This window comes from Lepus europaeus, chromosome 18 (genome assembly GCF_033115175.1).
Source record: "Lepus europaeus isolate LE1 chromosome 18, mLepTim1.pri, whole genome shotgun sequence".
NCBI classification, from domain to species: Eukaryota; Metazoa; Chordata; class Mammalia; order Lagomorpha; family Leporidae; genus Lepus; species Lepus europaeus.
Genome location: NC_084844.1, coordinates 25862936 through 25877009, shown reverse-complemented (window position 1 = coordinate 25877009; position 14074 = coordinate 25862936). Strand labels below are relative to the sequence as shown.

Below are 14074 nucleotides of genomic sequence, written 5' to 3'. Positions count from 1 at the left end.
GCACTGAGTCAGTGGGGAGACTGGGGGAGGGGTGCTGGCTCCTACCCTGGAATCCATCCTGGTTGATGTCACCAATGCTGGCCACGGAGAAGCCGAAGGCAGAGCGACTGGGGCCGTGAAGAAGGAGGGAGGGGTGGGCAGGGAAGGAAGTGCCTGCCTGGTTCATGAAGACGTAGACGGCGCCCCCTATCTCCTCCTTCCGCTCGAAGTAGTAGGGAGCACCCACCAAGAGGTCCTGCCACCTGTGCAGGAGAGGGGGAGGAACAGGCATGTGAGGTTGGCCCCTAGCAAGCAGCATAATTCCTGTTTAACAGCCACACCTGTGTTAAGGTGCGAGGCAGTGCAAGCAGCACCCCTGGCCATCAGTCACGAGAACATGGCAACAAATGACCCCCCAGGTGGGACACACATGTCATGGGGAAGCTATACAGGCACAGATCACCCCAAACAGCCCCCATCCCCTGGAGCCCTGGGTACAAATGGCAGGCACAAACAAGTGCAGGTGTCATGCAAATGACATGCAAATACCCAGACTCCCGTGGAGTCAGATCACAAATCTCAACAAACAGCACATACACAAACAAATGCGCAAGTGCAAAACCTCCACTTCCCTGAGCTGGCTTGGGCAAGCCTGTACTCGCCCACCTCTCTCCCTGGCCCCGGGGGATGTCCTTAGATTCTCACCCATCGTTGTTCAGGTCTGCCAGGGCAATGGCACTGCCAAAGTAGGCGCCCACCTGCGTGCCCTCCAGCACCTGCCTCCTCCGCAGGTCTCCGCCTGCCTCCTGGCTCAGCAAGAAGACGGCGCCCATGTGTCGGTGCCGCGGGGCACCTGTCACAATGGTGATGGCCGTGGGGTGCAGAATGGCACTGCCCACCTGCACCGTGTACCCTGGGGTAGGGAGAAAGATGATCAATCCAGATCCCCAGGAAAGTTTGTCCCCTGCTACTCTTGACCCAGCCCCAAAGCCCACTTCCCCCCCTATTATTTATTCTGCTATTCCAGATGATGCAAGAAAGTGGGCCCTGGATGTCCAGTAGCCACACTCCCTCCCAGTCTCCAGTCCTGCTGCACACTGTGAGCTCTGGGAAGGTAGCAACTTTGCTACCTTTGCTTGGAAGAGGGCCTGGCATAGTCAGTAGTAGTAGTCACCGAGTGTGTGTTAACTGAACTAAATGCCACTGGCCCCACTGCATGCTAACCTCACTCTTCCACCAGACGCTGAAAGCAAGTGCACCCGTGTGCCAGGGACTGGGCAGCCCCCATCACTAAATGGGCCCCACGATGGACTCACCGATATAGAGGTTTCCTTTGTCCTCTGGGTCCTTGTAACTGTACTCAGATAAATCCCAGTCCTTCCGCTGGATCATGTAGCTGTTTCCTTCACAGGGATGTGGGGAGGGGGAGGGGGCGCATCGTCACCACTCCTTTCCTGCACCTTGTCTGCCCCCCAACCCGCAGTCGAGATAAGAATAATAAAATCCCTTTGAGTCATGAGCACTTTGCCCTTTGTAAATCTCTCCCTCTTTATTATTTTTTAACTTTAAAGAAATTATTTATTTATTTATTTATTTGAGGAGTAGAGAGTGAGCTCCCATCCTTTGATCCACTCCACAAATGCCCTCAACATCCAGAGGCTGAAGCCAGGAGCTGGGAATGCAATCCGGGTCTCCTATCTGGGTGGCAGGAACCAAGTACTTGAGCCATCAGTGCTGCCTCCCGGGGTCTGCATTAGGGTACTGGGGCAGGGTGCAAACCCAGGGACTCTGAAACGGGTCCTGGGCAGCTTAACTGGCTGCTTCAACTGCAGGCTAGATGCCAGCTCCCTTCAATTTATCAAGTCTGTCAGGTGGAATGATAAAAGCCCATTTTGTGGCTAAGAAAAGTGAGGCTCAAAGAAGGAAACTGGCTTTCTCATAGTCCCCACGGGGGCTGGTGGCAGGGCCATCGCTGCTGGCATCCAGGCTCCTGGATATTATTAGACACCGGATGACATCTCCGTACTCTCTAGACGCTGGCTTCAGACTCCACACTTTCATCTCCTTCTGGTCCCGCCTCCCCAGGCTCGGCTGCCTACCTGGCTCCGCCCACAGGGCTGCTGCTGCAGAGTACCTGCGACCCTGCCAAGGTCCAAAAAGACCAGCAGCAGGTGGGAGGCAGGGTCAGGGAGGGGCAGAGCCCCAGCCGCCGGGGAGCTCAGAACCAGGACTACCTGTGTATCAGGAGAGGACTCAGGGCTCTCTGTGCCTGCTCAGTCTGCAACAAGGGGGTTGCACGGGGGTGTGATGGGGAGAGGCAGAGAGATGGGGGAACTGGGGGTGCTGTGGCCGTAAAGGCTTGGTTCTTTTTTTTTTAATATTCTACTTTTTAAAGATTTGTTTATTTATTTGAAAGGCAGAATGACACGGGACGGGTGAAGGAAGAGGGAGAGAGAGAGCGAGCGAGCGAGCACATCCGTCTACTGGTTCACTCCCCAAACAGCTACAATGGTCAGGGTGGGTGAGGCCAGAGCTAAGAGCCAGGAGCTTCATCCAGGTCTCCCACAAAGGTGGCAGGGGCCCAAGCACTTGCGCCATCATCTGATGCCTTCACAGGTGCATTAGAAGGGAGTTGGGTCAGAAACAGAGCAGCCGGGGCTCAAATCGGTGCCCCCATATGAAATGCCGGCATCCCCAGAGGGGCCTTAACCTCTGTGCCACAAACGCCAGCACCAAGCGTGGGTCTTGATGCAAGGAAACACTCTGCAGCTCCTGGAAGGGGGGTCCTGTGTGTGCTGACATGAACAGCGCCCACCGCCTTCGGTAAGTGAAAAGAGAGGGCAGCAGAAGAGAACCCTAACTGTGATTGTGTTTGTGGTTTGCTTTTGTTTTTCGGGTACCTACAGAGCCTAAAACAAATCTAGAAGGAGCCACAGGGTCCTTTTCCCACTGGATAATGGGAGGAGGGGAGGAGCGCCTCCCGTACCACCTAGCGGCTCTGTCCCTCGTAGGCTTTAAGGTACGGTTCCCGCTGGTTCATCTGGAGTCAGCTGGCCCTGTGTGCCAATTCCAAGTCACCCCTCGTGACTTACTATTGGCCTTGAGCAGCTTACTTTGCTGCTCCAGGTTTGGTTTCTGTTTCTGGAAAATGGGTGTAGTCCGTGCTTGGCCAAGGTGTTTTAAGATGAATAAGGTCAGAGGGTGAACGTCCCTGGCACACGTCAGTGCTTTCCTGCAGTCAAGGTCATGGTGTTGCGGAGAGATTGGCACCCGGGTCCCATCTCTCCCATCCCCTACTGTGGATGGTCTGAGTTGCTGTCCCAGAGGCTAACAGGGCGAGTGGTCTCTGCCCCCTTCCCCTCCCCCACAGCCCCCACCTTTCCAGTTGTAGGCCCCCGGGGCCCCGAAGTACACAGTGTTCTGGGTGAAGCCGCCGCTGGTGCCCAGCTGGCACATGCCGGTCTCCAGGTAATCGGTGTTGCTGTTGCACATCTCGTTGTGATAGGTCTGCCAGTCATCACTGGGGTCCAGTTCAAGGTCATTGCCGCGCACATAGCACTTGCCCACCATGCGCCGCTGGTCCTCCGACCCTGACCACAGCACCTGAGTGTAGCGGTGGGCGCAGACCTGGGGACCCCGACCCCAGCACAGTCAGGCTGAGCCACGAGCGCAGACGCAGGGGTCCCCTTAGCCCCGTGACCCTCTCACTGCAGAAGCAGAGCTGGAGGAAGTCCGGCTTCTCTGCCTTCCCACAGCGACATGGAAACCGGCACCTGCTTTCCAGAATTCAGAAATTGCTCTGAAGGGCAGCTACACTTTTTGGGAAGCCAGGAGGTACGGATTTGAGCGTGGCTTAGAGATCTTGGCAAAGGGAAAAGGGGACAGGATGAGGGAATATAAGGCTCAGGTTCTTGAATCTAAAAGAAGCTATTGACTGAGCGATCAAGGCACTTGCTTCTGCGCTGACGCCAGATGACCCTGTCCTCTTACTGAAAAAAACAACAGTGGCTGCAGCCAAGACTTACTGCACACCTACTACGCGCCAGACACAATTCTAAGTTCCTCCCATGCACGGACTGACTCCTTTAAGCCTGCTAACCACCCTGTGGGGGTACTGGCAGTTGTTTCTCCCATCTTACGGATCAAGAGACTGAGGCACAGGGAGCTCAGTAACCTGCCCCAAATCCCACATCTAGAGAGAGAGAGGCAGAGGCCGCTCCAGCCAAGGCCGTGTGGCTCTGAAGTCCTTGCTCCCAAGCCCCTCGGCTGTGCTGCCCAGCAAAGGTGGGAATCGATCCACGCTCTCACACTCTCGGTGCTCAGCGCCCGGGAGTAGTTACTGCGCAAATCAATGGATCAGAATGAGGTGTCTGAAAACAGCCTGGGGCCAGACGAGTGCCAGAAATAGACCTGTTTCTTGTTTACTTGCTCTTTGTGTCCCCTTCCAGCTGTGAGCCCCACTGCTCAGCGCCGGAGCCCGACCTGAGTCACCGCCACCTTCCTGGGGCTCACACAGTGCTCGGTGCGCAGTAGCTGCTCACTGAACAGCTGGTGGATGAGTGGGCGGATGGGGGGCTGAACGTACAACCACAACAGGGCCCCGTCTGGAATCGCTTTCGATGGACTCCTAAAGAGGGGTTTTGGTGAAGTGATGCAAACCCAGAGCTCAGAACGGTGTTCAAAGACTATGGGGGTGGTGACTGATGGGAAGGGGGCACGGGGAATGTTCTGGAATGATGTCAATTTGGTCTATCTTTTGTGGGTGTCAGTTACACAGGTACCTACATTTGTGAAAAATTCATTGAAACTTAAGAATCTGTCCATTTCACCGGATGTAAATTTTACATCAATCTAAACAATAAAGGGAAAACAAAAACAAAAACAAAAACAAAAAAACCCTGTCTTCCTAAGACTCAGAAATTGAGGTCCCAGGGACCGCACTGAAGAATGCAGGCAGGAGGTGACAACTGAGAGCAGGGAGGGGCCCCGGGGTGAGCCGGGGTCAGCAGGGTTCTGGCTCTTCCGGCAGCCAATCTCCCAGGAAGGCACAGCGGCCAGCGCCAGCCGCCCGGGGCCCTCTCTGCCCTTTCAGCCCTCTCACAACTCCCTGGGGTTCCCACAAAGGACGAGCACCCCTGTGGGTGCAGGGACAAAGCGGGTAATTCAGCCAAGACTGAGGTTGCCCGGCCGGCCCTGTGTCACACACCCCCTCGGCAGGAGCACAGGAAGTGGGGGACCCGTCACCTGTAGGGACACCCAGCCACAAAGAGGGACGTCTTGCAAGGGCCCCCGCACACGCACACACAGAGAATGCCTGGGCTGCCCTTGAACCTCTCCCCAGTCCCTGGGAGGTGAAGGACTGGGAGGGGCCGACACTGAGTGCCCACTTACCAGGACTCTGCCTGCAGGGCCCTGGCTGGCCACGGTCACCCCGAGCCACATGTCCTCAATAATGTGATGGGTAGGGTCACCTGTGGGCATGGGACAGCACATGAGCTGCGGCCCCTCCATCCATACTCCAGGACCCAGAGCCTCCACTAGGCTTGGCTTGGTCCCTTTGGGACCCTCCACCCAAGCAGGGCAGCCACTCCCCCCACATTATTCTGTGCCCCACCAATCTCATGTGGTGCTGCTCCTCCATGGCCCCACACTGGACACAAAGGGACCAGAACTGCACCAGTGGCTCCAGAACATTCTAGCTGCCCCTCTGCCAGCCTCCCGACCTGGCTGGCCCACCCCTTCCCCTCACTTTTCTCCACGATGTCCATCCGTTCACAGTCGTTCTTGGAGGCAGTGAGTGGGCACAGGTACACAGCACCGGTCCGGTTGGTGTAGCCATCGGGTGCAGCAAGGTCCTGGGGCGCACCGGCCAGAAGCCTGGAGGCGGGGAGGCAGGTGGGCCCCAGCTCAGACTCCGCCTGGAACAACCTGCTCTTTGATAGGCAGTTACCGCACATCAGCTGTGTGCCGGGGTCTGGGGGCCGGGAGGCGATGGGACCCGGTCCCTGCCTCCAGGAGTCGGGGGGAACAGGCTCTGGCACTGCCTCGTGCAGGAGGGCCACCTGGATTCAGCAGGAGCCGGGCAGTCAGGGAGGCCTGCAGGACACTGGCCAGGGTCACAGGTGAAGGAGGGGCGGGAGGGTGCTTGAGACAAGGTACGGCATGTGCATGAGCCAGGAGGCATGAGCACACTGTGCGATGAACAGCTCTGGAAAGTCCTTGGGACAGTTGTGGCCCAGCAACATCCGGGTGGGGCATGAGGGGTGGGGAGAGGGCCTGGAGGGAGCCCCCCAGGGGTGTGAGGCAGGGGAGGGGCCTGGTCCCATCCGGGTTTGGAAGGAACCCCTTGCCAGGGCTGGGGAACCTTTTTTCTGCCCAGGGCCATTTGGATCTTTATAGCATCCTTTGCAGACCACAAAAAATGAACAACTTAAAAATGAGCCCGCTGTAGATGTATTGAATTGCGAGTCCCGCCTTTGGTGGCCTTAACAGGACCAGGACAAATGATTTTGCGGGCCTTATACACGGCCCACAGCTAGTGGGATGTTCCCTGACCCGCTAGCTTTGGAGGAGGCTGGAGGAACCCTGGCACTGGGTTCAAATCCCAGAGGGGCCAGCAGGGAGCATTTGCATGGGGGTGGGAGGGCTGCTGGAAGCCAGGACCCTGCCTCTGGAGGCCATGGGAGGACTTAGATCCAGAAGGCACGGCGATGCCCAACCTCCCTACTGTCACCTAGAAACAGGCACACAAGGGATGGGGCTGGACTGGGCACCTGACACTTTGCACAACGTGGCCCCGGGGGGCAGTGTTCCAAGGGGGTGGCATGGAGGGCACAAGAACTATCAGCTTGTCCCAGAACCTATCTTGAGGGACATGGACGAAACAGGCCATCCCATGCCAGAGGGGTGACTGGAGCAGAGAGAGGCAGGGATCAGCCTCAGGGGACAGGCTGTGGTCTGCTGGCCTCAGAAGGGCCTGGATATTTGTGAAACAGGCAGATTCCTGAGCCCACCCCAGGCCATCTGGATGGAGTCTGGCGTACCCCTGGTTGGGGTATTGAGCCCATTCTGCCAGTTTCTCTTTTCCCCTCATCCGTATTCCCTGCAGCCTCCCAGTGCTGGCCAGGACCCCCTCCTCCAGCCAAAGGACCCAACCCTCCGGATGGCAGGCATCTCCCAGATGCCCCTCCACTGGCCCCAGCTGCACCGTCTCCCCTGAGGCTCCCGGCTTAGAACTTGGGCTCTGGGCCTCCTGCCAGGCAGGAAGTGCCAAGCAGCGTCGGCTGCAGCCCCAGCCTGGGACCTGTGCGTGAGGGCGGCAGGGAGTGGGTAGGGCAGGGCCTGGGCATGCCGGGGCCTGGGGTGCCTCCGCCCACTGAGAGCCAGGAATGCACTGCCTGGGGGTGCTGGGAAGGGCGGGGACGGCTGCCTGCACCTCACATCTGCAGCGCAGACCTGCCCCTGGGGAAGTGTTCCTGCGATGGATGGGGTCAAGCTCCCCACGCAGGAGGGCTGGCGGGAGGCCAGTGGGGCAGCCAGGCCCAGTTAGTCACCTTCTGTCGGGGCTGGGGAGGGCACCTCGGCGAGTCCACTGCCTGACCACCCATGTACATCCGCTCCCCGGCGTGCCTCACAGATGAGAGAAGGAAGCCGTGCCCGTGGGAAGGGAACGTCCCTGCCTGGGAGTCAAAGGTTCTGCTTCTAGAGCCTGTTCTGCCTCAAGGGGAAATTTCCTTTCTCTCACTGAGCCTCAACAGCCTGATCTGTAAAATGGGGACAGCAGCGGTCCTGCTGACTCCGGGGCCGCTGGAGGAACAGAGGGGTTCATCTGCAAACTGGGCTTCCTGCCGTAGCCAGTGTGGGCTCTGATGCTCTGCTTTCTGTGGCACCAGGATTGGCCTAGCATGACCCCAGGCCTCTCTCCAGGGACCCAGAATCTCTGCCCTGCCAGGTTCAGGTTCGCCTGGAGCAGAGGACAAAGAACAGACTTCGGTGGCAGGACTTCAAGGGCCTAAGGGTGCCAGGCAGTGGCTGAGGGGGAGGCTGGGGGCTGGCTAGGATGACCTTGATGGAGTGCAGGCCTCAGTGGGTGGGGTGCCTAGGGGAAGCCAGGGTGCAGTCCTGCCATGCACTGTAATGGAAGTGTGGCCCTGCTGCTGCGGCCGCCGCTGCCCTGCTCAGGTTGTCGGGCAGGCGGACGAGGACCAGGATCTCCGTGCCCTCTCAGCTCCCTTGTCCCAGGGAGAGGAGGCTGAGGGACCCCTCTCCTGAGCCTCCTGAGCAGGCAGAGCTGGGCAAGATGGCAACTGGATCGAAATAAATCCCTGTGGCCCCTACACCCTCCTGCTTCCGCTCTCCAGTCCCAGCCAGCTCTGTGCCTGCTGCTGGGGGGATGGAACGGGGCCAGTGCCCTAATCCCAGCTCCATATCCCACGCCCCACCCTCCCCAGAGATTCCACAGGGAGCCCCCCACCCCCCCTGGAGTATTTTTAGCTCCTGCTTGGCCCGCTCAGAGGCCCCTTAAGGCCCTTTGGCTCCCAGCCCAGGATCCAATGGGTCCACAGCCAGAGGCCTGTGCGTGCACGAGGGAAGGCGGCGTGCACGAGGGAAGGCGGCGTGCAGAGGGTCAGGTCCAGCTTCCTCCAGCCACAGCCAGGTGAGTGCAGGTAGGGCTGCAGAATCCAGAGGCTAGAAGGGTCCTTACTGACATGAAAATGAAAATATAACTTCTAGCGGCCAGTGTCGTGGAGCAGCAGGTTAAGCCACAGCCTGTGACACCGGCATCCCATAAGGACGCCGGTTTGAGTCCCAGTTGCTCCATTTCCCATCCAGCTCCCTGCTAATGCACCTCGGAAAGTAGCAGAAGATGGTGCAGTGGCCGACGTTGTGGTGTAGCGGGTAAAGCCACCACCTGCAGTGCTGGCATCCCATATGGGCGCTGACTCAAGTCCCAGCTGCTCCACTTCCAATCCAGCTCTCTCCTATGGCCTGAGAAAGCAGTAGAAGATGGCCCAAGGTCTTGGGTCCCTGTACTCATGTGGGAGACCTGGAGGAAGCTACTGGCTCCTGGGTTCTGATTGGCTCATCTCCAGCCATTGTGGCCATCTGGGGAGTGAACCAGCAGCCAGAAGATATCTGTGTGTGTGTGTGTATAACTCTGCTTTCCAAATAAATAAAAATAAATCTTAAGAAAAAAGAAAATAGAACATCTAGGCAAATAAGCACCTCTGTTAGCCACCTGCTGCTGGGTCTGGTCCAGAGCACAGGGTCTAAAAGCCAACCCTTCCCAGGCCACCAGTGCACCTGTCCACCCAGCCCAGGGAGAAGGTGGGAGGCTGGATGGAGAGATGGAGCTCGTGGAGCAAGGAAGACCAGAGATGCAACCAGGTTGGGGTCAGGGAGCAGGGAGCCCCTGGGAGGAGGAGGGTGGGGGAGATGACCTCTCGGGGGCTTTCCAACAGCTGCCTCCTCATACCCTCTCATCTGGCTCCAGGCAGACAGCCCCTGCGGGCCCCTGGGGAGGCCCCTGAGCTCTAAGCTCCAGAAAAGCTATTGCTCACCCCTGCCCGGTCACTCCTCCAGGGCAGTTCAAAGCTAATGGAAGAGTCAAGCAGCGAGCAATGGAATCAAAGAAGCTGAGGAATGGGACCCAGGAGAGATCAGGCACCAGGTTGGCTCACTCCAAAGAGAAGAAGGTCCCCCCGGGAACACAGGGTGGGGTGAGGCTCAGAGAAAAAAATCCATAACATCCAACTTCCCGGGAAGGTTTCAGAGGGGCCAGAAGGACCCAGCACTCAGGCCAGCTCCTGGCACATGCTCCCCTCCCAGGCCAGGAAGCAGGAGGGGAGGGGGCCTGCTCTAGCCCTGATCCCCAGAGGGTAGGGGGATGGGGCAGTTCTCAAGATCCTGGATCCCAGCTCAGTGCCAGCGCTGTTGCCCAAATTAATCATCTCCCCAGAGGCAGTTCCTGCGGTAGCTGAAGCTGCAGCCCTCTCCGTCCTCCCGCTGCTCCTCCTCCACTGCCCACCCAGCCCCCTCTCCCCACTGGTGACTCAGCCCGAGAGCCAGAGTGACAAGCTGGAGGCAGTGAGAGAATGAGAAGGCATGGGAGAAAGAGGCCATGGGCAAGGCTCAGGTTAAAAAAAAAAAACTAATTTTTTCATTTCTTCTTCTTTCTCTCTCTCTTTAGTATCCCTGTCCACCACAGGGCACTCTTGGTATCATCTAACCTCAGGTAAGAGGTTACCGCAAGGACATCCTCTTCCTCCCTGGCTTAGCCCTGTGTGACCAAGCAAGCCCCTTTTGCTGCTGCTTTCTCGACGAGATCTGGCCGGCCTTCCTCGGTGCCCGCCCACTTCAAAGACCCCGGGGCTGTCACTGGTCGCTGGGGAGAACAGGAGGGAAGGGAGCTGCCACGTGCAGGCCGGCTGCGTGCAGCCATAGCCGCTGTGCCCATTTCTGCTGGCACGAGCCTCGGAGGCTGCCAGGCACCTGCCCCGCCCAGGGGAACCTGTTTTGGGGGAGCACAGCAGGTAAGCTGGGCTCCTGCCTACCTCGTGCCTGACATCATTTCCACGAGCGCCAGGCCTCCAGATGCCCTCATTTCCAGGCAAAGGAGAAAGGGAGAGAGGCTCAGAGCCTGCCCGCATGGCTCACAAGGACTTCCAGGAGGGAGCAACAGAGCGGGTGCCACCTCCCTCCAGGGGGACTGCACCCATCTCACCATTAGAAGCCAAAGTACCCTGGTCTCCCCCATGCTCCTCACTTCCAGGAATGGGGGACTGGGTTGTGCATCGGCGGGAACCCCCGATGATGTGGGTGGGGGAGGAAGGCGAAGGGGCAGCAGAGAGGTTCCCCCCACCCCTAGGGTGGGGATTTGAGAACAGGAAAGCTGTGCTCTCCCCTCCTCCCGCCCCAGGACAAGGAACAAAACACACAGGATTCTGCCTCTACTTTCAAATCCCTCATTTCCTAAAAACCTATGAACTCCAGACTCACAAGCCTGTTCTCCTTCTTCCAAAGGGACTTTGAGAGCAACAGAACGTGAGGCCACAGTTTGGCTCGCTAGTTCCCGGGCGCGGTATACCCAGGCAGCTGCTCACATCTGGCTACACAGCTGGCTGCAGCCAAGCCCAGCTGGCCCCCTTGGCTCTCCCGCAGGGCCAGGGTGCAGAATTCAGTGAGCCAAGGAGGTGAGCCTAGAGGTAGACCCACTTTTGGAAAAAGATTGAGGATGCCCCTGGAGGGAGGCCCCAAACTCTCTCTAGAACCACCTGCCTCTTGGCGGTCCATGAGCTCTAGAACCTTCTTGCTCTTGGAAGGCCTAATGCCATCTCGAGCCGCCCAGGCAGAAAAGCAGAAGCCCTTAGCTCAGCCATCTCGGGTGGAGCTCGTGGGTACTGGGGGTGCATCCAGGTCCTGGTTGTAGCACCGGAGCCTGCGGTTGCACCTGGGGGAAGTGGGCATATGTAGGGTACTTTTAAAAAACTCATTTAAATTAATTAATTTATTTATTTGAGAGAGAGCTTCCACCCACTACTTCACTCCCCCATATGGCGTGAGGGCTGAAGCTGGGAACCAGGAACTCAATTCAAGTCTCCCATGTGGATGGCAGGAACCCAACCACTTGAGCCACCACTGCTGTCCCCCGGGGTCCACGTTAATAGAAAGCTGGAATCGGCCTCTGGTGCTGGGAATGGAATGGAGGCATTCTGATGAGGGGCGCAGGTGTTTAACCAGCGCTTTATGGCGCGCCCAGACGCCCACCTGGGCAGTGCATTTCAAACACATGGTCCCGTTAAAGCCCCACTGGTGCCCCTAAAGAACGAGCGCCTTTGCCCTTCAGAGGAGAAATAGAGCCTCAGGGACAGACCCACGACAGGACTCTGGCAGTGGCACTTGGGAGCCTCTTTGCCCTCCACAATGCCAAGTTGCCTCTCGCAGGCCCTCGGAGGTGGGCAGGAGACAGAGATCCAACTCCAATCCCTTTTTGGGAAAAACTGTCCCAGGGAAGGAAAGTGTGCTGCTCAAGGTCACATGGTAAAGTGGGGAGGGGCGGCCTCGGAGTCGCTGTGTGTGCTGCCTTCCCAGACGGATCTGCTCATCACCCTGCTGACTCCTACCCAGCAGCCTGGGCCCCAGCAACCTGAACATCTTTTTCCCGGGCTAGGGCAGGAAGAGCACTGACACGGAGAATCACCCTGATGGTCGTTCGGGGTTTGCTGAAGCCAGACAGCAGCAGGAGTCAGGCCAGGAAGGGTGTGGTGGCCCTCACCTCCACAGAAGCCAGATGGAGGTGAGGCCGCACCCGGGCAGGCAGACTGGGTAGGGACTGGGCCAACAGGGCAGAGGCCAGGGCTGGGGCAGTTTGGACTTTGACCATTCCCAACTTCCTCAAGTTTCTGCAGGCCCCAGCCGGAGCTGGGAGAAGTTCCTTCCAGCTCAGTGGGGTCAGAGGCCAGGGGAAGACAGACACCTGTCGGGTCACCTGACCGGTAGGGGTCAAAGCGGCTTGCTGGACCTGTCCTAACCACTGTCCCAGCTGGGCAGCCTCATTCCTCCCCCGGCCCTGCCCCCAGCTGCCCTGTCCCAGCTGCCAACCTCAGCACACTCTGAGCCCATAGCAGAGAAAGCCCTGGAACCTGGACATGCCCCCGGGTGTGGGTCCCTATGGCGGGAGTTGGCGGGGAGGGGCAGGCAGCTGGATGCTCTCCTTCCCTCCTCCCCTGAGCCCTTCCAGCTCCTTCTCCTTTGCAGCTGTCGGGGAAGGAGAACAGAAGAAAAACACCATTTCCCTCTTCAAACCAAAACAAACACACTCAGGGCTGCGATTCAACATGAATCTGTGGAATGCGGGGATGATGTCTGGTGGGAGAGCGCCCCTGCGCAGGGCTGGGCGGCTGGGAGGCGCAGTCCCAATGGGGACAGCTCCTCTCTCTCATCCACGCCCCCGCTCCGCGGCGCTCAGGGGGTCAGAAGGAGCTTCTGGACAGCTCCGCACGGCCGGACTCAGCCGTCGGCTCCCCGCTCCCCCTGCACCAGCCCGCCGGGCGGCTGAGCAGGCTATCCCGTCTGGCTCTGCAGAGGGCGTGGCCCGCGTGGCCGCAGACTAAGTGCGAGGTGCGGGCTTAAATGCATGTGCTGTGGGTTCTCCCCAGGAGGAGGGGGAGGGGCACTAGGTGTTTTTATCTTGTTTATCCAGCTCCCAGCCCTGGAGAGAAGCAGCTAGCGCTAGGCACTCGGTTCACCCGCTGGCTGGGGGCTCAGGCAACAGGGACCACACTTCGGCTCACAGAGATCTGAAGGGTGGAGGGGCCGCGTCTAGACAGGTTCTGGCCAGGTCAGCACTTGCCAGTGAGGAATGCCCCCCACACCACGCCCAATCCTCCATTTCCCGCCAAAGTTCGGCAGCCCGGGGGGCTGCTCGGAAATCCGCTCTCCAGAATCCTGGTTCACAAGGGTCGGGAGGTCCAGTGGGCTGCGACCCCGCTCCGGCACCGCACCCCGCCACGCACACTCCGTCCCGCCCCACCCCCGCCAGCCCCACTTACAGGTAGCGTTGCTGCCGCTCGGTCTGCCGGTGGAGGGCGACCGAGTAGCCGAAGAGGCTGCTCGGGTTCTTGGCCTCCTTTACCACAAGGAATCGGGTGTCCAGGTTGAAGGCGGAGGCGACGCGGCCGCCGGCCGCCACCATCAAAGCGAGCGCGCAGAGCAGCGGGCGCGGGGCGCCGGGCGCGCGGCGGGCGCCAGGGCCCATGGCTGCTAGCCGGAGCAGCGGCCGGGGCGAGAGCGCGCGAGGGCGCGCAGCTCGGAGCTCGGACCTGTTCACCTGCTCCCTGGCTGCCGAGGCCGCCCGCGCCCGCAGCGCCGCTGCGCCTCCGAGTGCGGATCCGTTCCTCGCCCTCAGCCCCGCTCAGTTTCGCGTCTGCTCCGGCTCTGCGCTCTCCGATCCCCTTCCAAGGTCCGCGGGTCTATGCAATCGCCTCTCCCGTAGTCGGGTCACCGGCCCCCTAGCTTGTCCCGGCCGCGCCCCCTTGGCTGCGCTGTCGCCTTCGATCCCGGCTGGGCGGCGGATCCGGACCGGGAGATCAGTCGA

The 14074-nt window shown here is 59.3% G+C and overlaps 1 protein-coding gene across 1 annotated transcript in view; it reads right to left on the bottom strand.

Annotated features, from left to right (window-relative positions):
- Window positions 1-13750, bottom strand: part of ITGA3 (integrin subunit alpha 3) — a 29104-nt gene extending 15354 nt beyond the window's left edge. Inside the window, exons 1-7 of the mRNA XM_062216780.1 lie at window positions 13530-13750; window positions 5729-5856; window positions 5371-5450; window positions 3357-3606; window positions 1296-1382; window positions 685-892; window positions 46-242 (exon numbers count right to left, since the gene is read on the bottom strand). Coding sequence (XP_062072764.1) covers window positions 46-242; window positions 685-892; window positions 1296-1382; window positions 3357-3606; window positions 5371-5450; window positions 5729-5856; window positions 13530-13735 — 1156 coding nt within the window. The 5' untranslated portion in view covers window positions 13736-13750. The remainder of the gene's footprint in view (window positions 1-45; window positions 243-684; window positions 893-1295; window positions 1383-3356; window positions 3607-5370; window positions 5451-5728; window positions 5857-13529) is intronic.
- Window positions 13751-14074: the final 324 nt, after the last annotated feature.